At 45.4% G+C, this 27,021-nt stretch overlaps 1 protein-coding gene across 1 annotated transcript in view; it reads right to left on the bottom strand.

The window, feature by feature from the left end:
• The window catches only part of LOC121572624 (disintegrin and metalloproteinase domain-containing protein 12-like), a gene marked incomplete at its 3' end in the record, with an annotated part of 147,567 nt that overhangs the window by 105,981 nt on the left and 14,565 nt on the right, over positions 1 to 27,021 (bottom strand). The window contains exons 2-3 of the mRNA XM_045214301.1: positions 14,043 to 14,164; positions 11,430 to 11,503 (exon numbers count right to left, since the gene is read on the bottom strand). Of these exons, the coding sequence (XP_045070236.1) occupies positions 11,430 to 11,503; positions 14,043 to 14,164 (196 nt within the window). The remainder of the gene's footprint in view (positions 1 to 11,429; positions 11,504 to 14,042; positions 14,165 to 27,021) is intronic.

Here is a 27,021-nt window from a genome sequence, read left to right on the forward strand (position 1 = left end):
GTCTGATAAACAACTTTTACTTATTCAGTCACTGACCCTCCGTACAGGCCAGAGGAGACTGATCAAGCTAAAGTTTGTGTGTGTATGTATGTGTGTGTATGTGTGTGTGTGTGTGTGTATGTATGTATGTGTGTGTGTGTGTGTGGCCTACAGACAGACAGGACCTAGCAAAGCACTGAAGCTCATCTCAAGGCCCATCCCAAAACATCCCCCACCCCCTCCCAAGCCACATCCAGTCCAGTTTCCCTGTCCTCCATGTTGGAGGGCTGATCTCCTTGTCTCTGTGGCGCTGAGGTTTTTTCAAAATGGGCGTTTGGGGACCCTGAGATCCAGCTGTTATAACCATTTATTAGCTCTCCTCTCCTCTCCTCTCCTCTCCTCTCCTCTCCTCTCCTCTCCTCTCCTCTCCTCTCCTCTCCTCTCCTCTCCTCTACTCTCCTTTCATCTCCTCTCCTCTCCTCTCCTCTCCTCCCTCTCCTCTCCTCTCCTCTCCTCTCCTCTCCTCTCCCTCCTCTCCTCTCCTCTCCTTTCCTCTCCTCTCCTCTCCTCTCCTCTCCTCTCCTCTCCTCTCCTCTCCTCTCCTCTCCTCTCCTCTCCTCTCCTCTCCTCTCCTCTCCTGTAGGATGATAAGAGTGGGTGGTTTGGAGATGGCTGAATGGTCACTGGTGGCTGGTTCTATCTGCCTCCCAGAGTTTGGGCCCACGTGGCCACCGTACACGTGGCCACTGCTTTAGAATGATGCTGGTGATTTATGTGACTAATGTTCTGTTTGTCTCATCTGTCTGAGAAGATGTGGAAATAGATATATAAGCTGTCATTTTCTACCCTGTTTCTCTCCTTCCCTCCTCTCCTCTATTTTCTACCCTGTTTCTCTCCTTCCTCTCCTCTATTTTCTACCCTGTTTCTCTCCTTCCCTCCCTCTCCTCTATTTTCTACCCTGTTTCTCTCCTTCCTCTCCTCTATTTTCTACCCTGTTTCTCTCCTTCCCTCCCTCTCCTCTATTTTCTACCCTGTTTCTCTCCTTCCTCTCCTCTATTTTCTACCCTGTTTCTCTCCTTCCTCTCCTCTATTTCTACCCGGTTTCTCTCCTTCCTCTCCTCTATTTTCTACCCTGTTTCTCTCCTTCCCTCCCTCTCCTCTATTTTCTACCCTGTTTCTCTCCTTCCCTCCTCTCCTCTATTTTCTACCCTGTTTCTCTCCTCCCTCTCCTCTATTTTCTACCCTGTTTCTCTCCTTCCTTCCTCTCCTCTATTTTCTACCCTGTTTCTCTCCTTCCCTCCTCTCCTCTATTTTCTACCCTGTTTCTCTCCTTCCTCTCCTCTATTTTCTACCCTGTTTCTCTCCTTCCCTCCCTCTCCTCTATTTTCTACCCTGTTTCTCTCCTCCCTCTCCTCTATTTTCTACCCTGTTTCTCTCCTTCCCTCCTCTCCTCTATTTTCTACCCTGTTTCTCCCCTCCCTCTCCTCTATTTTCTACCCTGTTTCTCTCCTTCCTCTCCTCTATTTTCTACCCTGTTTCTCTCCTTCCCTCCCTCTCCTCTATTTTCTACCCTGTTTCTCTCCTTCCTCTCCTCTATTTTCTACCCTGTTTCTCTCCTTCCTCTCCTCTATTTCTACCCTGTTTCTCTCCTTCCTCTCCTCTATTTTCTACCCTGTTTCTCTCCTTCCCTCCCTCTCCTCTATTTTCTACCCTGTTTCTCTCCTTCCCTCCTCTCCTCTATTTTCTACCCTGTTTCTCTCCTCCCTCTCCTCTATTTTCTACCCGGTTTCTCTCCTTCCTTCCTCTCCTCTATTTTCTACCCTGTTTCTCTCCTTCCTCTCCTCTATTTTCTACCCTGTTTCTCTCCTTCATTCCTCTCCTCTATTTTCTACCCTGTTTCTCTCCTTCCCTCCTCTCCTCTATTTTCTACCCTGTTTCTCTCCTTCTCTCCCCTCTATTTTCTACCCTGTTTCTCTCCTTCCCTCCCTCTCCTCTATTTTCTACCCTGTTTCTCTCCTTCCTCTCCTCTATTTTCTACCTTGTTTCTCTCCTTCCTTCCTCTCCTCTATTTTCTACCCTGTTTCTCTCCTTCCTCTCCTCTATTTTCTACCCTGTTTCTCCCCTCCCTCTCCTCTATTTTCTACCCTGTTTCTCTCCTTCCTCTCCTCTATTTTCTACCATGTTTCTCTCCTCCCTCTCCTCTATTTTCTACCCTGTTTCTCTCCTTCCTCTCCTCTATTTTCTACCCTGTTTCTCTCCTCCCTCTCCAATATTTTCTACCCTGTTTCTCTCCTTCCTCTCCTCTATTTTCTACCCTGTTTTTCTCCTTCCTCTCCTCTATTTTCTACCCTGTTTCTCTCCTCCCCTTCCTCTCCTCTATTTTCTACCCTGTTTCTCTCCTCCCTCTCCTCTATTTTCTACCCTGTTTCTCTCCTTCCTCTCCTCTATTTCTACCCTGTTTCTCTCTTTCCTCTCCTCTATTTTCTACCCTGTTTCTCTCCTTCCCTCCCTCTCCTCTATTTTCTACCCTGTTTCTCTCCTTCCCTCCTCTCCTCTATTTTCTACCCTGTTTCTCTCCTTCCCTCCCTCTCCTCTATTTTCTACCCTGTTTCTCTCCTTCCTCTCCTCTATTTTCAACCCTGTTTCTCTCCTTCCCTTCCTCTCCTCTATTTTCTACCCTGTTTCTCTCCTTCCCTCCTCTCCTCTATTTTCTACCCTGTTTCTCTCCTTCCCTCCCCTCTATTTTCTACCCTGTTTCTCTCCTTCCCTCCCTCTCCTCTATTTTCTACCCTGTTTCTCTCCTTCCTCTCCTCTATTTTCTACCTTGTTTCTCTCCTTCCCTTCCTCTCCTCTATGTTCTACCCTGTTTCTCTCCTTCCCTCCTCTCCTCTATTTTCTACCCTGTTTCTCTCCTTCCCTCCCCTCTATTTTCTACCCTGTTTCTCTCCTTCCTCTCCTCAATTTTCTACCCTGTTTCTCTCCTTCCTCTCCTCTATTTTCTACAGTTTCTCTCCTTCCCCCCTCTCCTCTATTTTCTACCCTGTTTCTCTCCATCCTCTCCTCTATTTCTACCCTGTTTCTCTCCCTCCCGCTCCTCTATTTTCTACCCTGTTTCTCTCCTTCCCTTCCTCTCCTCTATTTTCTACCCTGTTTCTCCCCTCCCTCTCCTCTATTTCCTACCTTGTTTCTCTCAATGTTTCCAAGTCAATTTGATGTAAAGTAGAGAAGTAGAGAGTTGTTTCAAGGGAATAGAGAGCAGCGTGTGTTCTTTCTTAGCAACCTTCCTGGAACTCACACCATCCTACCGAGACGTTAATGAAGCATAATGTTTGGCTTTATCCGCGAGGACAGTTATTGTAAAATACGAGTGACTGAATGTGTGTGCATTTTATTCTGCCTCTCAATCCATCTAGTGAATTCCTTTAAAATGAGCAGACCTCGATTCAAGTTGAGAGGTTTTTCTGCTGTTCATCCAAAAGTCCCTGTCTAGCTGATGTATGTGCCTCCAACTCCATCACTGTTGAAACAGAATGTCATGCTCTCTGCATTAACACCACCATGACATCACAATACTTCTCTCCTTCCTTCCTCTCCTCTATTTTCTACCCTGTTTCTCTCCTTCCTCTCCTCTATTTTCTACCCTGTTTCTCTCCTTCCCTTCCTCTCCTCTATTTTCTACCCTGTTTCTCTCCTTCCCTCCTCTCCTCTATTTTCTACCCTGTTTCTCTCCTTCTCTTCCCTCTATTTTCTACCCTGTTTCTCTCCTTCCCTCCCTCTCCTCTATTTTCTACCCTGTTTCTCTCCTTCCTCTCCTCTATTTTCTACCTTGTTTCTCTCCTTCCTTCCTCTCCTCTATTTCTACCCTGTTTCTCTCCTTCCTCTCCTCTATTTTCTACCCTGTTTCTCCCCTCCCTCTCCTCTATTTTCTACCCTGTTTCTCTCCTTCCTCTCCTCTATTTTCTACCATGTTTCTCTCCTCCCTCTCCTCTATTTTCTACCCTGTTTCTCTCCTTCCTCTCCTCTATTTTCTACCCTGTTTCTCTCCTCCCTCTCCAATATTTTCTACCCTGTTTCTCTCCTTCCTCTCCTCTATTTTCTACCCTGTTTTTCTCCTTCCTCTCCTCTATTTTCTACCCTGTTTCTCTCCTTCCCTTCCTCTCCTCTATTTTCTACCCTGTTTCTCTCCTCCCTCTCCTCTATTTTCTACCCTGTTTCTCTCCTTCCTCTCCTCTATTTCTACCCTGTTTCTCTCTTTCCTCTCCTCTATTTTCTACCCTGTTTCTCTCCTTCCCTCCCTCTCCTCTATTTTCTACCCTGTTTCTCTCCTTCCCTCCTCTCCTCTATTTTCTACCCTGTTTCTCTCCTTCCCTCCCTCTCCTCTATTTTCTACCCTGTTTCTCTCCTTCCTCTCCTCTATTTTCTACCCTGTTTCTCTCCTTCCCTTCCTCTCCTCTATTTTCTACCCTGTTTCTCTCCTTCCCTCCTCTCCTCTATTTTCTACCCTGTTTCTCTCCTTCCCTCCCCTCTATTTTCTACCCTGTTTCTCTCCTTCCCTCCCTCTCCTCTATTTTCTACCCTGTTTCTCTCCTTCCACTCCTCTATTTTCTACCTTGTTTCTCTCCTTCCCTTCCTCTCCTCTATTTTCTACCCTGTTTCTCTCCTTCCCTCCTCTCCTCTATTTTCTACCCTGTTTCTCTCCTTCCCTCCCCTCTATTTTCTACCCTGTTTCTCTCCTTCCTCTCCTCAATTTTCTACCCTGTTTCTCTCCTTCCTCTCCTCTATTTTCTACAGTTTCTCTCCTTCCCCCCTCTCCTCTATTTTCTACCCTGTTTCTCTCCATCCTCTCCTCTATTTCTACCCTGTTTCTCTCCCTCCCGCTCCTCTATTTTCTACCCTGTTTCTCTCCTTCCCTTCCTCTCCTCTATTTTCTACCCTGTTTCTCCCCTCCCTCTCCTCTATTTCCTACCTTGTTTCTCTCAATGTTTCCAAGTCAATTTGATGTAAAGTAGAGAAGTAGAGAGTTGTTTCAAGGGAATAGAGAGCAGCGTGTGTTCTTTCTTAGCAACCTTCCTGGAACTCACACCATCCTACCGAGACGTTAATGAAGCATAATGTTTGGCTTTATCCGCGAGGACAGTTATTGTAAAAAACGAGTGACTGAATGTGTGTGCATTTTATTCTGCCTCTCAATCCATCTAGTGAATTCCTTTAAAATGAGCAGACCTCGATTCAAGTTGAGAGGTTTTTCTGCTGTTCATCCAAAAGTCCCTGTCTAGCTGATGTATGTGCCTCCAACTCCATCACTGTTGAAACAGAATGTCATGCTCTCTGTATTAACACCACCATGACATCACAATACTTCCTCTGAGGTCTGAGGAGCTCTCTGCATTAACACACACACATACACAGACACACACACACACAGACACAGACAGACGGACACACACACACAGACACACACACACACACACACACACTAAGGCTAAGGTTTACCCAAACCAAAAACAGATGTAATGTTTTTTTTTTTAACACACACAGACCCCACAGAGCCCCAGGACAGCAAAACAATTAGACCCAACCAAATCATGAGAAAACAAAAAGATAATTACTTGACACATTGGAAAGAATTAACAAAAAAACAGAGCAAACTAGAATGCTATTTGGACCTAAACAGAGAGTACACAGTGGCAGAATACCTGACCACTGTGACTGACCCAAACTTAAGGAAAGCTTTGACTATGTACGGACTCAGTGAGCATAGCCTTGCTATTGAGAGGCCGCCGTAGGCAGACCTGGCTCTCAAGAGAAGACAGGCTATGTGCACACTGCCCACAAAATGAGGTGGAAACTGAGCTGCACTTCCTAACCTCCTGCCAAATGTATGACCATATTAGAGACACATATTTCCCTCAGATTACACAGACCCACAAGGAATTAGAAAACAAACCCAATTTTGATAAACTCCCATACAGTGGGGGAAAAAAGTATTTAGTCAGCCACCAATTGTGCAAGTTCTCCCACTTAAAAAGATGAGAGAGGCCTGTAATTGTCATCATAGGTACACGTCAACTATGACAGACAAAATGAGAAAAAAAAATCCTGAAAATCACATTGTAGGATTTTTTATGAATTTATTTGCAAATTATGGTGGAAAATAAGTATTTGGTCAGTAACAAAAGTTTCTCAATACTTTGTTATATACCCTTTGTTGGCAATGACACAGGTCAAACGTTTTCTGTAAGTCTTCCCAAGGTTTTCACACACTGTTGCTGGTATTTTGGCCCATTTGTCACAAAGCTGATGTGGATGTGGTGTAGGAGTCAGGCGCAGGACACAGAAGCTCAGTCAAAACGACTTTACTAGTTCACCACGACAATGCAAAAATAACGGGCCTCGAACACAGGAGGCGAGCGATTACGCAAACAGTGCGTAAATACACTAACAACAAAATACAATGTGCACCGAATGGTACTGTACGGACAGACGGACAACAACACACAACTGCAAACAAAACCAAAGGAAACGTATGGGTGACATAATCAATACATAAGACGAAACAGGTGCACCAACAAGACAAAACCAAACAAACATAGAGAACATCAAACGGTAGTAGCTAGTACTCCGGGGACGACGAACGCCGAAGCCTGCCCGAACAAGGAGGAGGAGCAGTCTCGGCGGAATTCGTGACACCATTCCTCCATGCAGATCTCCTCTAGAGCAGTGATGTTTTGGGGCTGTCGCTGGGCAACACGGACTTTCAACTCCCTCCAAAGATTTTCTATGGGGTTGAGATCTGGAGACTGGCTAGGCCACTCCAGGACCTTGAAATGCTTCTTACGAAGCCACTCCTTCGTTACCCGGGCGGTGTGTTTGGGATCATTGTCATGCTGAAAGACCCAGCCACGTTTCATCTTCAATGCCCTTGCTGATGGAAGGAGGTTTTCACTCAAAATCTCACGATACATGGCCCCATTCATTCTTTCCTTTACACGGATCAGTCGTCCTGGTCCCTTTGCAGAAAAACAGCCCCAAAGCATGATGTTTCCACCCCCATGCTTCACAGTAGGTATGGTGTTCTTTGGAAGCAACTCAGCATTCTTTGTCCTCCAAACACGACGAGTTGAGTTTTTACCAAAAAGTTATATTTTGGTTTCATCTGACCATATGACATTCTCCCAATCCTCTTCTGGATCATCCAAATGCACTCTAGCAAACTTCAGACGGGCCTGGACATGTACTGGCTTAAGCAGGGGGACACGTCTGGCACTGCAGGATTTGAGTTCCTGGCGGCGTAGCGTGTTACTGACGGTAGGCTTTGTTACTTTGGTAACCAGCTCTCTGCAGGTCATTCACTAGGTCCCCCCGTGTGGTTCTGGGATTTTTGCTCACCGTTCTTGTGATCATTTTGACCCCACGGGGTGAGATCTTGCGTGGAGCCCCAGATCGAGGGAGATTATCAGTGGTCTTGTATGTCTTCCATTTCATAATAATTGCTCCCACAGTTGATTTCATCAAACCAAGCTGCTTACCTATTGCAGATTCAGTCTTCCCAGCCAGGTGCAGGTCTACAATTTTGTTTCTGGTGTCCTTTGACAGCTCTTTGGTCTTGGCCATAGTGGAGTTTGGAGTGTGACTGTTTGAGGTTGTGGACAGGTGTCTTTTATACTGATAACAAGTTCAAACAGGTGCCATTAATACAGGTAATGAGTGGAGGACAGAGGAGCCTCTTAAAGAAGAAGTTACAGGTCTGTGAGAGCCAGAAATCTTGCTTGTTTGTAGGTGACCAAATACTTATTTTCCACCATAATTTGCAAATAAATTCATTAAAAATCCTACAATGTGATTATCTGGATTTTACAGGCCTCTCTCATCTTTTTAAGTGGGAGAACTTGCACAATTGGTGGCTGACTAAATACTTTTTTCCCCCACTGTATCTATTGGGTGAAATACCACAGTGTGCCATCACAGCAGCAAGATTTGTGACCTGTTGCCACAAGAAAAGGGCAACCAGTGAATGACAAACACCATTGTAAATACAACCCATATTTATGTTTATTTATTTTCCCTTTTGTACTTTAACTATTTGCACATCGTTACAACACTGTATATAGACATAATATCACATTTGAAATGTCTTTATTTTTTAAAACTTTTGTGAGTGTAAAGTTTACTGTTCATTTTTTATTGTTTATTTCACTTTTGTTTATTATGTATTTCACTTGCTTTGGCAATGTTAACATACGTTTCCCATGCCATTAAAGCCCTTAAATTGAATTGATTTGAGCGAGAGAGAGAGAGAGAGAGAGAGAGAGAGAGAGAGAGAGAGAGAGAGAGAGAGAGAGAGAGAGAGAGAGAGAGAGAGAGAGAGAGAGAGAGAGAGAGAGAGAGAGAGAGAGAGAGAGAGAGAGACAGAGGGAGAGAGAGAGAGAGAGCAAGAGAGAGAGAGAGAGAGAGAGAGAGACAGAGAGAGAGAGAGAGAGAGAGAGAGAGAGAGAGAGAGAGGAGAGAGAGACAGAGAGAGAGAGAGAGAGAGAGAGAGAGAGAGAGAGAGAGAGAGAGAGAGAGAGAGAGAGAGAGAGAGAGAGAGAGAGAGAGAGAGAGAGAGAGAGAGAGAGAGAGAGAGAGAGAGAGAGAGAGAGAGAGAGAGAGAGAGAGAGAGAGAGGGAGGGAGTGTGAGAGAGAGAGACAGAGAGAGACAGAGAGAGAGAGAGAGAGAGAGAGAGAGAGAGAGAGAGAGAGAGAGAGAGAGAGAGAGGGAGAGAGAGAGAGAGAGGGAGGGAGTGTGAGAGAGGGAGGGAGAGAGGGAGGGAGAGAGAGAGAGAGAGAGAGAGAGAGGGAGGGAGAGAGAGGGAGGGAGTGTGAGAGGGAGAGAGAGAGAGAGAGAGAGAGAGGGAGGGAGAGAGAGGGAGGGAGTGTGAGAGGGAGAGACCGTCCCATCCTTCTGGACAGAGAACAGTTAGAGGATGTGCCTACTGAGAGGGTTGCAGAATGCATGGCGCGCACACACACACACACCAACACACACACACACACACTCACACACACACCAACACACACACACACACACACACAGACAGACACACACACACACACAGACAGACACACACAGACACACACAGACAGACACACACACACACACACACACACACACAACACACACACACACAGACACACACACAGACACAGAGACACACAGACAGACACACACACACACAGACAGTCAGACACACACACACACACACACACACACACACACACACACACACACACACACAGACAGACAGACAGACAGACACACACACACACAGACAGACACAGACACACACACACACGGACAGGACCTCTGGAAGAATAACATGATGAGTTCTGGAGTGGTTCCAGACACATGGAGTTCCTTGACTTGTCCATGTTACTGCTGGTCTCAGCAGAAAACATGTTTTGTGACATCAAGCTCTTTCTAAATGAAGATACCCTGCTGTATGTCGTCAAAATAGACACATACTGTACGTTCATTAGTATTTCTGGATTAAGTTTCTGTAAGAGCTTTATAATCTCTCTCTCCCCTCTCTCTCTCTCTCTCTCTCTCTCTCTCTCTGTCTCTGTCTCTGTCTCTGTCTCTGTCTCTGTCTCTGTCTCTGTCTCTGTCTCTCTCTCTCTCTCTCTCTCTCTCTCTCTCTCTCTCTCTCTCTCTCTCTCTCTCTCTCCCTTTCTCTCTCCCTTTCTCTCTCCTACACAGACAGCTCCACTTGTTCATGATTGTTCATGCATGACAGCATGGCTGGATGGAGAACATATTGTTCCATCAATCAAATCCCATTCTTCTCCCTAGCAGAACAGAACAGAACCGAGGTTAGTAACTGACTGGCTGTCTACAAGCCTGTCTGTCCAGATACATGGACCCCTTGTGTAATAATTTAGCCATGTCAAATACTCCTTCATACAGTACCATACCATACAGTACCATACAGTATAATACAGTACCATACAGTACCATACAGTACCATACAGTACCATACAGTATCATACAGTACCATACAGTATCATACAGTACCATACAGTATCATACAGTATCATACAGTATCATACAGTACCATACAGTACCATACAGTATCATACAGTACCATACAGTACCATAAAGTATCATACAGTATAATACAGTACCATACAGTACCATACAGTATCATACAGTACCATACAGTATCATACAGTATAATACAGTACCATACAGTGCTATACAGTATCATACAGAACCATAAAGTATCATACAGTATAATACAGTACCATACAGTACCATACATTATCATACAGTACCATAAAGTATCATACAGTATAATACAGTACCATACAGTACCATATAGTATCATACAGTACCATGTTGCTCCTAGACGTTTCCACTTCACAATAACAGCACTTACAGTTGACCGGGGCAGCTCTAGCAGGGCAGACATTTAACGAAATGACTTGTTGGAAAGGTGGCATCCTATGACAGTGCCACGTTGAAAGTCACTGAGCTCTTCAGTAAGGCCATTCTACTGCCAATGTTTGTCTACAGAGATTGCATGGCTGTGTGCTCGATTTTATACACCTGTCAGCAACGGGGTGTGGCTGAAATAGCCGAATCCACTTATTTGAAGGGGTGTCCACATACTTTTGTATATACACTGTATAGCGTATGTAGATATCTTTGTTAGAAAGAACACTATATTTCCCTTGATGGAGTGATGCTGAATGTAACAAATGTCTCAGGGTACCCCACTCTCCCCCGGGGCAATAGGGTGCTATTTGAGACACAACCAGCCTTTCTATCCATGTCTATTTCCCAGTCACACAGCTTTGGCCACAACCCCCCATCAAGCCCTAGCCACGGCAGAGGTACCACAGATGGCACCAATTTGTTCTTAAAAAAGTCACTAATATTTTATTGTCAAAGCCAGAGTATGTATGTGTGTGTGTGTGTGTGTGTGTGTGTGTGTGTGTGTGTGGGTGTGTGTGTGTGTGTGTGTGTGTGTGTGTGTGTGTCTGTGTGTGTGGTGTGTGTGTGTGTGTCTGTGTGTGTGTGTGTGTGTGTGTGTGTTAGTGTGTGTGTCTGTGTGTGTGTGCGTGTGCGCGTGTGTGTGTGTGTGTGTGCGTGTGTTAGTGTGTGTGTCTGTGTGTGTGTGTGTGTGTGTGTGTGTGTGTGTGTGTGTGTGTGTGTGTGTGTGTGTGTGTGTGTGTGTGTGTGTCTGTGTGCGTGTGCGCGTGCGTGCGTGTGTGTGTGTGTGTGTGTCTGTGTGTGTGTGTGTGTGTGTGTGTCTGTGTGTGTGTGTGTGTGTGTGTGTCTGTGTGCGTGTGCGCGTGCGTGCGTGCGTGTGTGTGTGTGTGTCTGTGTGTGTGTGTGTGTGTGTGTGTGTGTGTGTGTGTGTGTGTGTGTGTGTGTGTGTGTGTAGCCAGAGGAGTTAAGTGACTCTTACTGGTTTTTCTCCAGAGTCAGGAGCAGCTGTTCCTCCTCTGTTTCTATCAGTACCTTCAGAGATGCAGGATGGCCCTGAAATCACAATGGAAGAGGGGTATTACATGACGCAGATGATATCAAATCAAATCCAAGTTTATTGGTCACATACACAGGATTCAGCAAGGTGTAAACCAGGAATGAGATGGTTACTAGGAGCTACCTCTCAAAATATCAACCAAGTCAACATAACAATAATAACAATAACACAATAATAACAATAACACAATAACACAATAATAACAATAACACAAAAATAACAATAACACAATAACACAATAATAACAATAACACAAAAATAACAATAACACAAAAATAACAATAACACAATAATAACAATAACACAAAAATAACAATAATAACAATAACACAATAACACAATAATAACAATAATAACAATAACACAAAAATAACAATAACACAACAATAACAATAATAACAATAACACAATAACACAATAATAACAATAACACAATAATAACAATAATAACAATAACACAATAACACAATAATAACAATAATAACAATAACACAAAAATAACAATAACACAATAATAACAATAACACAATAATAACAATAATAACAATAACACAATAATAACAATAACACAAAAATAACAATAACACAATAATAACAATAATAACAATAACACAAACATAACAATAACACAATAATAACAACAATAACAATAACACAAAAAGACAATAAGTGGTGAGATAAACACATTAAAGAGTCCAATATTATTAGCAAATGAGCTTTTAGAGAGGAGACGCAGAGAGGACAGACAGCCACTTGAAGTCAAGAGGAAGCACCCAAGGAGACAGACATCCGGTTGGTGTTAAAGGAAGACATGGATAGCAACACTCTCCTTGACTTTCATGTTTTTTTAACGTGCACTTTAACATGAGAGGCCTCGACTTTATATCATTTTATTCTTACAGACAGTCTACTGATTAGATTGATAGTGCAATTTAACATGAGAGGTTTATCTGTCGTGATGGAACGGACGACACTTCAACTAATGACATTGGTACTCAATATCACTGCATCCACAACAGCCAATATCTTTTATATTCTAGTAGTGCTTCTTAAACACTATGAGCTGGAGCCATCCAGTGCTATTCTGCTTCCAGAAGATACCCAGCGCCTGGGTTTCAGGAGCCTATGAGCTGGAGCCATCCAGTGCTATTCTGCTTCCAGAAGATACCCAGCGCCTGGGTTTCAGGAGCCTATGAGCCGGAGCCATCCAGTGCTATTCTGCTTCCAGAAGATACCCAGCACCTGGGTTTCAGGAGCCTATGAGCCGGAGCCATCCAGTGCTATTCTGCTCCCAGAAGATACCCAGCGCCTGGGTTTCAGGAGCCTATGAGCTGGAGCCATCCAGTGCTATTCTGCTCCCAGAAGATACCCAGCGCCTGGGTTTCAGGAGCCTATGAGCCGGAGCCTTCCAGTGCTATTCTGCTCCCAGAAGATACCCAGCACCTGGGTTTCAGGAGCCTATGAGCCGGAGCCATCCAGTGCTATTCTGCTTCCAGAAGATACCCAGCACCTGGGTTTCAGGAGCCTATGAGCTGGAGCCATCCAGTGCTATTCTGCTCCCAGAAGATACCCAGCACCTGGGTTTCAGGAGCCTATGAGCTGGAGCCATCCAGTGCTATTCTGCTTCCAGAAGATACCCAGCACCTGGGTTTCAGGAGCCTATGAGCCGGAGCCATCCAGTGCTATTCTGCTTCCAGAAGATACCCAGCGCCTGGGTTTCAGGAGCCTATGAGCCGGAGTCATCCAGTGCTATTCTGCTTCCAGAAGATACCCAGCACCTGGGTTTCAGGAGCCTATAAAGGATGCAGTTCCTCTCAAATAATGAATTGTTTGAAATCCTTTTCAGGTCATGTATCTCAGAAGCGCTGCGTTGGGGATTTGCTTTATGTTTCAATTCCGTTTGACATTAATCCTGCCTCTCAGCCCCGACCCTCATCACCTCAGAGTGAAAGCTCTCTGTCTCTCTGTCAGTGTGTGTCTCAGCACCTCAGAGTTATGTGTCTGCTTTACTGTAAAGAGAAATGGCCCTCTCTCTCTCTCTCTCTCTCTCTCTCTCTCTCTCTCTCTCTCTCTCTCTCTCTCTCTCTCTCTCTCTCTCTCTCTCTCTCTCTCTCTCTCTCTCTCTCTCTCTCTCTCTCTCTCTCTCTCTCTCCCTCTCCCTCTCCCTCTCCCTCTCTAGAGTAGTAGACTCTATACCACAGCTACATACTATATAACGCCAGGGTTGTGGGTTCGTTTCCCACGGGGGGCCAGTATGAAAAATGTATGCACTCACTAACTGTAAGTCGCTCTGGATAAGAGAGTCCGCTAAATGACTAAAATGTAAAAAGTAAAAAGGAGTCCGTGTGACGTGACCGGGTGATGAACATGGCCTTCTATTACACTTAACTGTTATCCCACCTCCCACTTGGTTAGCCTGGAACCCAAACTGAATATCGCCTCTGTTTCACCACTGTGTCTTCAGTTTGATTCCAGGCTACAATTTGATAGCCAATAGGCATCTTGTGTACGCCCGCCCCCCTGGTTGATATTTACCTGTGATTGGAGCAGAGTGATTGGTCTCCATTCTTCTCCGACCAATAGGAGAGGTACAGTTGTCCCATGGTGTTTCAGCTTGGCAGTAGACCTCTGCTGATTGGTTGTGGTAAAGGGCTTCCCTGTGGATCAGAGAAGTAAAATACGTTGGAATAACTAATGAAACTTTGTTGACACTGAGTGTCTCTAGAGATACAGCTCAGTAAAGAAGGAGGCTTACCTATAGAAAAAAACAAGATTGTGCTCACTTCGTTGAGGAAAGACATCAACATGGTTGACAGTCGACACACACATCAATTCAAATTTACAGTGAGTGTATCCGTCTGGCGAACTGATATTGGTTTTACATAGATGGCAGCCTCGTTCTTTACTGAGCTGATTTCCTGCAGACACTTGTAAAGTGGATCTGTCATCCCATCCCCATCTGGGGATACCACTGTAACAGTTTAACAGTAAGTGATAGAACAGGGTTTGACATGGCACTAACCCTGCAATACAGGATGTCACAATGACATATAATTACCATAGTCCTATCTGACAGATAGACAGTGGAAATAGCACCTTGTGCTGCAGCTGACAAGATAATGAAACATAAAATCTCAGAGTTCTTTCAAGACATCTGTTCTTTTGTGCCTTTATATAGTGTCAGTTAACGCACACGCACACGCACACGCACACATCACTAATCACTAATAGCATTCAGACATCAAGGGATGAGAATAAATGTCAGTCTCCCTGGAAACCAGAACCATCCGTTCAACACAAGCTGATGTTCATTTGCATAATTCTGTTGTAGGGGGTTCTAAGCATTCTGAGCTTGAGTATTCTAAGCTTGGGTTGCTTCCTTCTGTCTCCTGGGGTTTGGGGTTTGGACACTCTGAGCTTGGTTTGCTTGTGATCTCTGTGGGGGGGGGGGTTGAGCTTTCTAAGATTTGGTTCTTTCCTTCCGTGAGGGTCTGCTTATCTCCTCTCACTCTCTGAAGCGTGTTCTGTTCTGTCTGTCCGAGTTTAAGTGGGACCAAACGGTCCCTATCCTAAGAGCTGAGCTGAGCCACATTCGCCCCCCAAAAATCCATTATTGGCCAGGCACTGTGTATTGCCTGGGGAGCTTGAGGAGGGTGAGGTGCCACAGAACGGCAGCTATACTGAGTGTTTTACCACTTAGGACTGTGGCCGAGACAGCAATCTCCCATCTAAAATTCGATCATGAACTCGCACACAAAAGGCTCCCGAATCCAATAGCAGGGTACTTAAAGACCGTGCTAACAGGATCTCTACTACAGAGATCAGCTCTCCTCAGACTAGTGGGGAAATCAAAAACCCAGGGATGCGTCTAAAATGGAACCCTGTCGGGCCCTGGTCAAAAGTAGTGCACTATATAGGGAATAGGGGTGCCATTTTGGGAGGCAGCACAGGAGTGCTGGGATGGAAGTCATTCTGGAGATCCGGTGGCTTGTCTAAACACAGAACAGTTTATTGGCTCCATTTGTCTCAGTACAAACACTGTGAATCAAATGTTTGTTTGTTCTACCAGCTAAGACTCTCTCTCCAAGACTGACCGTTTCCAGACCTCTGGATTCCCTCTGTGTGTGTTAGTTCTACCAGCTAAGACTCTCTCTCCAAGACTGACCGTTTCCAGACCGCTGGATTCCCTCTGTGTGTTAGTTCTACCAGCTAAGACTCTCTCTCCAAGACTGACCGTTTCCAGACCGCTGGATTCCCTCTGTGTGTTAGTTCTACCAGCTAAGACTCTCTCTCCAAGACTGACCGTTTCCAGACCGATGGATTCCCTCTATGTGTGTTAGTTCTACCAGCTAAGACTCTCTCTCCAAGACTGACCGTTTCCAGACCTCTGGATTCCCTCTATGTGTGTTAGTTCTACCAGCTAAGACTCTCTCTCCAAGACTGACCGTTTCCAGACCGCTGGATTCCCTCTATGTGTGTTAGTTCTACCAGCTAAGACTCTCTCTCCAAGACTGACCGTTTCCAGACCTCTGGATTCCCTCTATGTGTGTTAGTTCTACCAGCTAAGACTCTCTCTCCAAGACTGACCGTTTCCAGACCGCTGGATTCCCTCTGTGTGTGTTAGTTCTACCAGCTAAGACTCTCTCTCCAAGACTGACCGTTTCCAGACCGCTGGATTCCCTCTGTGTGTGTTAGTTCTACCAGCTAAGACTCTTTCTCCAAGACTGACCATTTCCAGACCGCTGGATTTCCTCTGTGTGTGTTAGTTCTACCAGCTAAGACTCTCTCTCCAAGACTGACCATTTCCAGACCGCTGGATTCCCTCTGTGTGTTAGTTCTACCAGCTAAGACTCTCTCTCCAAGACTGACCATTTCCAGACCGCTGGATTCCCTCTGTGTGTGTTAGTTCTACCAGCTAAGACTCTCTCTCCAAGACTGACCGTTTCCAGACCTCTGGATTTCCTCTGTGTGTTAGTTCTACCAGCTAAGACTCTCTCTCCAAGACTGACCATTTCCAGACCGCTGGATTTCCTCTGTGTGTTAGTTCTACCAGCTAAGACTCTCTCTCCAAGACTGACCGTTTCCAGACCGCTGGATTCCCTCTATGTGTGTTAGTTCTACCAGCTAAGACTCTCTCTCCAAGACTGACCGTTTCCAGACCGCTGGATTCCCTCTGTGTGTGTTAGTTCTACCAGCTAAGACTCTCTCTCCAAGACTGACCGTTTCCAGACCGATGGATTCCCTCTATGTGTGTTAGTTCTACCAGCTAAGACTCTCTCTCCAAGACTGACCGTTTCCAGACCGCTGGATTCCCTCTATGTGTGTTAGTTCTACCAGCTAAGACTCTTTCTCCAAGACTGACCGTTTCCAGACCGCTGGATTCCCTCTGTGTGTTTGTGTGACCGACTGGTTTGTTTTGGGCCGTTATGCGGTCGGTCGGTCGGCTGTGTTTGTGTGTGGGCTTAGAGGAAGTGTGCGTGTGCATGTATGTGAATGCATGCATGCGTGCGCACGTGTTTGTGCGTGTGTGGGTGACTGTGTGTGTATGCGTGCATGTGTGTGTGGGGGGGCTTAGAGGAAGAGTGTTTCAGGGGGAACTGAAGGATATTGACGTCCGTCCAGCTTGTCCTTGTTATCTCACTTTACTTCTGCATCACATTTCAAACACAACACACGGCAGACTAAACCTTTTCTGATTGTATGAACAGAGTAGAGGAGTGTGTGTGTGTGTGTGTGTGTGTGTGTGTGTGTGTGTGTGTGTGTGTGTGTGTGTGTGTGTGTGTGTGTGTGTGTGTGTGTGACCTACATACTGTTAACAAAGCCTGACCAATACCTTTGAGTGGAAACGTTGCGCAATAAAACACAGAGAGATTCAACAGTGGATATGTCTCTTTTTCTCAATCCATTTCTTTCTCTGCTCATTCTCATGACTCAACCGATAGTTTCGGAGTCAGCCAGACTTGTTAACTAACCCCTGAAGTTCCCCTGTCCTTCACTGTCAGCCAGCCTTGTTAACTAACCCCTGAAGTTCCCCTGTCCTTCACTGTCAGCCAGCCTTGTTAACTAACCCCTGAAGTTCCTCTGTCCTTCACTGTCAGCCAGCCTTGTTAACTAACCCCTGAAGTTCCCCTGTCCTTCACTGTCAGCCAGCCTTGTTAACTAACCCCTGAAGTTCCCCTGTCCTTCACTGTCAGCCAGCCTTGTTAACTAACCCCTGAAGTTCCCCTGTCCTTCACTGTCAGCCAGCCTTGTTTACTAACCCCAACACTATTTTCCTGACCTGTACTCCCCAGCTGAGCCAGCTGTTGCCCCTTCGTTCTATCTGTCTGTACTGAAAAAAAAACTCCAAAGCTCAACTCTCATGTGTATCACTTAGCTGATAACAGATACCTAATAACTGCTGAGTCTGCCTGTTAGCCAACTATGTAAACTAACACCAGCACTGTCCACAGCCGTCCACTGTTTAAGGGACCCCAGCACTGCTGCCCTACACTCCTCAGCATCATTCTCCTTCCCTGTCCTCCCAGCTGAACAGACGGCTTCGTTCTTCTGTCTGTACTGAGAACCTGATCCCTGCACGGTGTTCATCGTCATTGAGCTAATAACTCAGACCAGAAGATACTAGCTCAGCAAACAGTCTGTATAACTCATACCCCATCCAGCCTGGGCCAGCATGATGAGAACCATGCACCATGGGAGGACAGGACTTTGGTATGAGTCACATGGGAACGTACACAGACCAGCCGCCCTACTGTAGCAGCGGAGGAGGATGAGACCTGTCATTCCACTGAGAGAGGGAGACCTTCCATCCAAATAATGTTCTCTCACTCTCATCCTCCCACTGGTTCTAGAACCACAGGAGGATCATAATAATAAACATGATGGGGTCAAATGTCAAGACAGACCACCAGTCAGGTCAGATAGACAGTCTGAGAACTTATTCTGTGTGTGTTTGTGTGTGTGTGTGATTGTGTGTGTGTTTGTGTGTGTGCGTGTATGTGTGTTTGTGTGTGTGTGTTGTGTGTGTGTGTGTTAGTATGTGTGTTTGTGTGTGTTTGTGTGTTTGTGTGTGTGTGTTTGTGTGTTTGTGTGTGTGTTTGTGTGTGTGCGTGTATGTGTGTTTGTGTGTGTGTGTTGTGTGTGTGTGTGTGTTTGTGTGTGTGTTTGTGTGTTTGTGTGTGTGTGTTTGTGTGTTTGTGTGTTTGTGTGTGTGTGTTTGTGTGTTTGTGTGTTTGTGTGTGTATGTGTTTGTGTGTGTATGTGTTTGTGTGTTTGTGTGTGTGTGTGTGTGTGTTTGTTTGTGTGTGTTTGTGTGTGTTTGTGTGTGTGTGTTTGTGTGTGTTTGTGTGTGTGTTTGTGTGTGTGTGTTTGTGTGTGTTTGTGTGTTTGTGTGTGTGTGTTTGTGTGTGTTTGTGTGTGTGTTTGTGTGTGTGTTTGTGTGTGTGTTTGTGTGTGTTTGTGTGTGTGTGTTTGTGTGTGTTTGTGTGTGTGTGTGTGTGTTTTTGTGTGTGTGTGTGTGTGTTTGTGTGTGTGTGTGTGTGTGTGTGTGTGTGTGTGTGTGTGTGTGTGTGTGTGTGTGTGTGTGTGTGTGTGTGCACTATATAGGGAATAGGGTGCCATTTGGGACGCAGCCTAGGTTCCCAACCACGCTGGATTTAGTTCCTCACGGCATCAGAGGCTCTTTCTGAATGACAGTTTTGTCAACACGGTTACTCTATAAAGAGTTTTAATTTGCACTTATAAATAGTGTAATAGCCTATAGTAATAGTAGTAGTACAGTAAGGTTGTGGTTGAGGGCTCCCGAGTGGCGCAGCGGTCTAAGGCACTACAGACCCCCTGGTTCCATTCCAACCCCCTGGTTCCATTCCAACCCCCTGGTTCCATTCCAACCCCCTGGTTCCATTCCAACCCCCTGGTTCCATTCCAACCCCCTGGTTCCATTCCAACCCCCTGGTTCCATTCCAACCCCCTGGTTCCATTCCAACCCCCTGGTTCCATTCCAACCCCCTGGTTCCATTCCAACCCCCTGGTTCCATTCCAACCCCCTGGTTCCATTCCAACCCCCTGGTTCCATTCCAACCCCCTGGTTCCATTCCAACCCCCTGGTTCCATTCCAACCCCCTGGTTCCATTCCAACCCCCTGGTTCCATTCCAACCCCCTGGTTCCATTCCAACCCCCTGGTTCCATTCCAACCCCCTGGTCTGCGGTTGAGGGCTCCCGAGTGGCGCAGCGGTCTAAGGCACTACAGACCCCCCTGGTTCCATTCCAGGCTGTATCACAACCGGCCGTGATTGGGAGTCCCATAGGGCGGCGCACAATTGGCCCAGCGTCGTCCGGGTTTGGCCGGTGTAGGCCGTCATTGTAAATAAGAATTTGTTCTTAACTGACTTGCCTAGTTAAATAAAGCTAAAATAAAAAAATATTTATTTTTTATAGAAGACACTAGACACACACAGCCTTGTTTACTAACTCCAACACTATTTTCCTGACCTTGTATTCCCCAGCTGAGCCAGCTGTTGCCCCTTTGTTCAATCTGTCTGTACTGGAAAAAACAACCTCAACTTTGAAAGTCTTTGCATTCTCGAAAAATAATCTATTTGATTAAATATGAAGAGCAACACCTTTGGCAATTTACTTGGAGAGTGTCTCAATCTAATGCGGCAAAAACTTTCAAGATCAGTGTATGGAAAGATTACACCACAGTACAGCGTTGGGTTCCAGCATTGTTGGATTGGAGAGGGAGGACAGTGTGTAAAGTTCATGTTGAGACCTCAGAGGGAAACACAGTCTTGGTAATGAAAACATGAGGATTCAATCAGGGCAAAGCCAGATCAGAATGAACTGGGTTGCATTAAACCTTTGACAGAGTAGAAAGTGTAGACGAGGAATCTTTCGGCTTTGATAGTATGTAGGAAGTACATTTAGAATTTACAATTTGAGGTCATTTAGCAGACGCCCTTATCCAGAACGGCTTACAGTTAGGGCATTCATCTTAAGGTAGCAGGTAATACAACCACATATCACAGTCATAGTAAGTCAAATGTTTTCTATCAGCTCAGTCAGAGCTGGTAAGACAAGACAACTGCTAGTCTTACCGCAACACAGGTAAAACGGTAGGGTGGGTTTTACACATATGGAAGTATGCTCTTGATAGAGCTAATCTAATAACATTGAAATAATCATAATGCATCATTTCCTTTTGGAACGTCAAAATGGTTGTGTTCAATGTTCCCTCTCATTTTTTTCAGCACTGAGCAAATTTCAGGTCTGTTGAGCGCAAACTTGAACGTTGTGAAAATTCTGCGCAAATTCCAGCGCGCGTTAACTGTGAACACTGAGGCTGTACCCGCTTTAAGTTACAGTTTTAACAGTGGCCAAGTAGGCTACTGTGGTTATTTGATCATAATGTAGGCCTACCAGAATGGCCTACCATCAAAAACAATGGAGAAAATGCATCCCATAACATTTGAAATGTGTGGTGTTCAATATAGGCCTACACTACCAGTCAAAAGTTTTAGAACACCTACTCAGTTAGGGGACAGTGAGTAAATATATGGACTAGATAGGGGACAGAGTCAGGGGACACTGAGTAAATATATGGACTAGATAGGGGACAGAGTCAGGGGACACTGAGTAAATATATGGACTAGTTAGGGGACAGAGTCAGGAGACACTGAGTAAACAGCATGATGGTCCCAGTAGGAAGTGGACAGGCTGGAAAGGGTGTTTTGGTGTTATAGTCCCTGCAATCTGGATTCTATTTCCATGGAGTGTACTACCTGCTTTTACTTCCTGCTTTGCTCCTATGGGTACACTCGCAATGGCTGCCAGTCCACCCATTATCCCACCATTGACTTGAAAGGGGAGGCCTGTTCTATATATTCTATTTCTATAGGGATCCCCTTCAAAGTCAGTTCCAAGTCAGAAAAGTAGCATAGCTGCATGAGTTGAGAATTGATAATTGTCCGTTTTATTAGGAGATTAGCTCAATAACATGTAGAGCAGAATATATTTTATATTTGGGGTCAGAAAGACATGACATATAAACATTGGTTAAAGAGCAATGCTCCCTCTACTGGTGAATGGATCTAAAAGCTTCCTGTCCACAGTGAAAACATTTCTTTCTGTTGCTTTCTTTCTCCATCTCTCTCTCTCTCTCTCTCTCTCTCTCTCTCTCTCTCTCTCTCTCTCTCTCTCTCTCTCTCTCTCTCTCTCTCTCTCTCTCTCTCTCTCTGTCTCGCTCTCTGTCTCTGTCTCTCTCTGTCTCTCTCTCTCTCTCTCTCTCTCTCTCTCTCTCTCTCTCTCTCTCTCTCTCTCTCTCTCTCTCTCTCTCTCTCTCTCTCTCTCTCTCTCTCTCCTCTCTCTCTCTCTCTCTCTCTGTCTCGCTCTCTGTCTCTGTCTCTGTCTCTCTCTGTCTCTCTCTCTCTCTCTCTCTCTCTCTCTCTCTCTCTCTCTCTCTCTCTCTCTCTCTCTCTCTCTCTCTCTCTCTCTCTCTCTCTCTCTCTCTCTCTCTCTCTCTCTGTCTCGCTCTCTGTCTCTGTCTCTCTCTCTCTGTCTCTCTGTCTCTCTCTCTCTCTCTCTCTCTCTCTCTCTCTCTCTCTCTCTCTCTCTCTCTCTCTCTCTCTCTCTCTCTCTCTCTCTCTCATAGACCCCCCCCCGCACACACAGCCCCCACCTTTCCTATTTACCTAATTTACTGTGACACTACTATGATGTCAGCAGATAATTAGCTTAGGAAAACTAAGCGACCCCGCACTGCTGTCCGAGTTGAGTACAGTAACAGTAAAATCCTCAGGAAAGGGGAGTCTTCACGGAGGCGCCCCCTGTTGCTCCACTGGCACCCTAGGCCCTATGTAGTGCACTTTGGAACACAGCCCTTTACAGCAGGGCCCTGTGACTCCTCCCCTCTCCTCTCCTTCACTCTGTCATGTGAAGAACACGTCAGTCTCTCCTTCTCTCTGTCATGTGAAGCACATGTCAGTCTCTACATTTCTCAGTCATGTGAAGCAGATGTCAGTCTCTCCTTCTCTCTGTCATGGGAAGCACATCAGTGGAGGCTCCTCGGAGGAGGAAGGGGAGGACCATCCTCCTCAGTGAATTGATACAAAAAAAATACAAATAGTGAAACATTCAAAAAGTTATCCTTTTTAGATAAAACTACACTAAATATATTCGCCAAATCATTTATTAAAATACATTGTTTTGCAATGGAGGTCTACAGTAGCCTCAACAGCACTCTGTAGGGTAGCACCATGGTGTAGCCGGAGGACAGCTAGTTTCTGTCCTCCTCTGGGTACATTGACTTCAATACAAAACCTAGGAGGTTCATGGTTCTCACCCCCTTCCATAGACTTACACAGTAATTATGACAACTTCCGGAGGAAGTCCTCCAACCTATCAGAGCTCTTGCAGCATGAACTGACATGTTGTCCACCCAATCAAAGGATCAGAGAATGAATCTAGTACTGAAAGCATAAGCTACAGCTAGCTAGCACTCCAGTCCATAAAATGTGGTGAGTAGTTGACTCAAAGAGAGAGAAAGACAACAGTTGAACAGTTTTGAACAAATTAAGGAGAAGCAAGAGAGCAAGAGAGAACGATATTTCATTGTATTTCTTTCACTTTCACTTAGCTAGCTAATGCAGCTAGCTAGTTTAGCCTACTCAAACACCCGGCTCAAACAGAGAGGGATGCTATGTTAGCTAGCTGGCTATGGCTATCCAAAACTGGAACTTTTCCAAGGTAAGCTTTTGGTTTTATTAAGTTATTGCCACCGGGGCCCGCCAGTGTAACTGCTAAACTGCTTGCTGACTGTACACTGTACTGCATGATTGTAGCGGGTTTACTAACGCATTAGTAGCTAGTAGCTATTTTGACTGATGTTAGCTAATATGGTGACAACGATGTAGGCTGTGTGTAGCGGTTAGCAGTTATGATATGAAGGTTTGGCTTGGAAAGGGTTTTTCGCCTGGTCACAGACAGCTGATGTGTTGTGCACTGAAGTCCACAAGCGAAGGGAAAAGGTGAGAGGAGGAGAGAACACAAGAAGGAATTATACAACGATCAAAGGGATCATGCTGTTTGTATGTGGCTGCTATGAAAGTTAACTGTATTTGCGTGTGATCAGGGGTGTATTCATTCCGCCGATTCAGTTGAAAAACGTTTCTTAAATGGAAGCAAACGGACGAAACGGGGATAAACATACCAGAATTTGTTCAATAGAAACTCTTGTTTGCAACTGTTGGACTAATGATTACACCCTAGATCAGCTAGATGCAGGCAAGAGTGTGCAAGGCGGTATTGAATGTGTCACTGTCTGTCACCTTGATTACTTTAATTTTTCTCTCGACCTGTGCACCTACGTTGTAAACTGTCATTCATAGGCTAGGTTGCAGCAACCTCATGATGGGTATAGGGAAAATTCAAGTATCATATAGTAAACCATATCAATGTTACATTGAGCTGGGTGAATGGAATATGAATGACAGTCATCCAATATGCTGTAATAGAAATAAGGCCATGCTCATACAAAAAAAATATCATCCTCCCTTATCTTAAAAGTCACCAACCGCCACTGAAGCACATGTCAGTCTCTCTTTCTCTCTGTCATGGGAAGCACATGTTAGTCTGGCACCGGCTCAAAGAAGTGGTAACCCACTAGCAGCTACACTAGAAAGAGAAGGAGGGAGGAATTCAGCTATACTAGAAAGAGAAGGAGGGAGGAATTCAGCTATACTAGAAAGAGAAGGAGGGAGGAATTCAGCTATACTAGAAAGAGAAGGAGGGAGGAATTCAGCTATACTAGAAAGAGAAGGAGGAAGGAGACTAGCTACAGTAGAAAGAGAAGGAGGGAGGAATTCAGCTATACTAGAAAGAGAAGGAGGAAGGAGACTAGCTACACTAGAAAGAGAAGGAGGGAGGAATTCAGCTATACTAGAAATAGAAGGAGTGAGGAATTCAGCTATACTAGAAAGAGAAGGGGGGAGGAATTCAGCTATACTAGAAAGAGAAGGAGGGAGGAATTCAGCTATACTAGAAAGAGAAGGAGGGAGGAATTCAGCTATACTAGAAAGAGAAGGAGGAAGGAATTCAGCTATACTAGAAAGAGAAGGAGGGAGGAATTCAGCTATACTAGAAAGAGAAGGAGGGAGGAATTCAGCTATACTAGAAAGAGAAGGAGGGAGGAATTCAGCTATACTAGAAAGAGAAGGAGGGAGGAATTCAGCTATACTAGAAAGAGAAGGAGGAAGGAGACTAGCTACAGTAGAAAGAGAAGAGAAGAGGGGAGGGGGGAAGGAGGCAGACACCAGCAGCCATGGTATGTACTGCATGCCCCTGTATTATTTCTATGTACAGTAACAACAATGACGAGACAGCCTACAGGGAGGAGGTGAAGGCTCTGGGAGTGTGGTGCCAGGAAAATAACATCTCACTCAACGTCAACAAAACAAAGGAGATGATCGTGGACTTCAGGAAACAGCAGAGGGTGCACCCCCCTATCCACATCGACGGGACAGCAGTGGAGAAGGTGGAAAGCTTCAAGTTCCTTGGCGTACACATCACTGACAAACTGAAATGGTCCACCCACGCAGATAGTGTGGTGAAGAAGGCGCAACAGAACCTCTTCAACCTCAGGAGGCTGAAGAAATTTGTCTTGGCACCTAAAACCCTCACAAATATTTACAGATGCACAATTGAGAGCATCCTGTCAGGCTGTATCACCACCTGGTACGGCAACTGCACCGCCCACAACCGCAGGGCTCTCCAGAGGGTGGTGCAGTCTGCCGAACGCATTACCGGGGGCAAACTACCCGCCCTCCAGGACACCTACAGCACCCGATGTCACAGGAAGGCCAAAAAGATCGTCAAGGACATCAACCACCCGAGCCACTGCCTGTTCACCCCGCTATCATCCAGAAGGCGAGGTCAGTACAGGTGCATCAAAGCTGGGACCGAGAGAATGAAATACAGCTTCTAACTCAAGGCCATCAGATTAAATACCCATCACTAGCACATTAGAGGCTGCTGCTGCCTATTGAAATCATTGGCCACTTTAAGAAATGGAACACTAGTCCCTTTAATAATGTTTACATATCTTGCATTACTCATCTCATATGTATATACTGTATTCTATAATATTCTACTGTATCTTAGTCCATGCCGCTCTGTCATTGCTTGTCCATATATGTATATATTCTTAATTCCATTCCTTACTCAGATTTGTGTGTATTGGGTATATGTTGTGAAATTGTTAGATATTACTTGTTAGATATTACTGAACTTATATATACATATATGGACAAATATACATATATTATATATACATATACGTATATGTGACAAATTAAATTAGATTTTATTTTATTTGAAGTACACAGCTGTGGCAGTGGGTTAGTGGCTATGTCATCAGATCAGTTCTGTCACCGTACCGTTACAAAGGTCAGGGCTCTCTATAACAGAACACGGTTCATTTAAGTTGCAAAGGGATCATATGCTGTCTGGGACTGTATGAAATGAATACAGTGTCAAATTGCAATCGTTCCTGTTCAGTGCCACAAGAGCCAGCTCTCTGCTTCACTACAGCACCAGCCGGCTATATCCGGTATAGCACTGTCACGAGCGTCAGTGTCTAGCGGTAGGACGAAGTCAGGCGCAGGACACAGAACTCAATGAAAACGTACTTTACTAGCGAGTAACGAAATCAATACAAAATACCTCCACACAGGGAGGAACAAACCCACTCACCAAACGACACACAAAACGAAAATAACAAACACGCACAAAACACATTTACATTGCATTTTAGTCATTTAGCAGACGCTCTTATCCAGAGCGACTTACAGTTAGTGAATACATATTTTTTATACTGGCCCCCCATGGGAAACGAACCCACAACCCTGGCGTTGCAAACGCCATGCTCTATCAACTGAGCTACATCCCTGCCAGCCATTCCCTCCCCTACCCTGGACGACGCTGGGCCAATTGTGCGCCGCCCGGTCGCGGCCGGCTGCGACAGAGCCTGGATTTGAACCAGGATCTCTAGTGGCACAGTTAGCACTGCGATGCAGTGCCTTAGACCACTGCGCCACTCAGGAGACACGGGAGCCACCGGGTTAAATAGGGAAGGAGTAATGACATGATGGGAAACAGGTGTGAGACAATCAGACAACAACAAGTAGAACATAGAAACATAGAACATAGATCGGCAGCAGCTAGTACTCCGGGGACGACGAACGCCGAAGCCTGCCCGAGCAAGGAGGAGGGGCAGCCTTCGGCAGAAACCGCGACAAGCACGTTAAGAAGCACAGAGCTTCTTCTTTAATTGTAATATATTTTATTCAGTCTTTCGGACTTCATTGAATAGAAAGAGAGAGGATGACAGTGGGGAAAGAGAGAGAGAGAAGTTGTGTCAAAGCCCAGTAGAACCGGATTCCAACCTGCCGACACCGTAGAAATGTGTGTGCCGAGGCTGCAGCATTACCAGTAGACCAGCCAGTCCACCGTCTTCTTCTT

This window comes from Coregonus clupeaformis, unplaced genomic scaffold (genome assembly GCF_020615455.1).
Source record: "Coregonus clupeaformis isolate EN_2021a unplaced genomic scaffold, ASM2061545v1 scaf0232, whole genome shotgun sequence".
Lineage (NCBI taxonomy): Eukaryota > Metazoa > Chordata > Actinopteri > Salmoniformes > Salmonidae > Coregonus > Coregonus clupeaformis.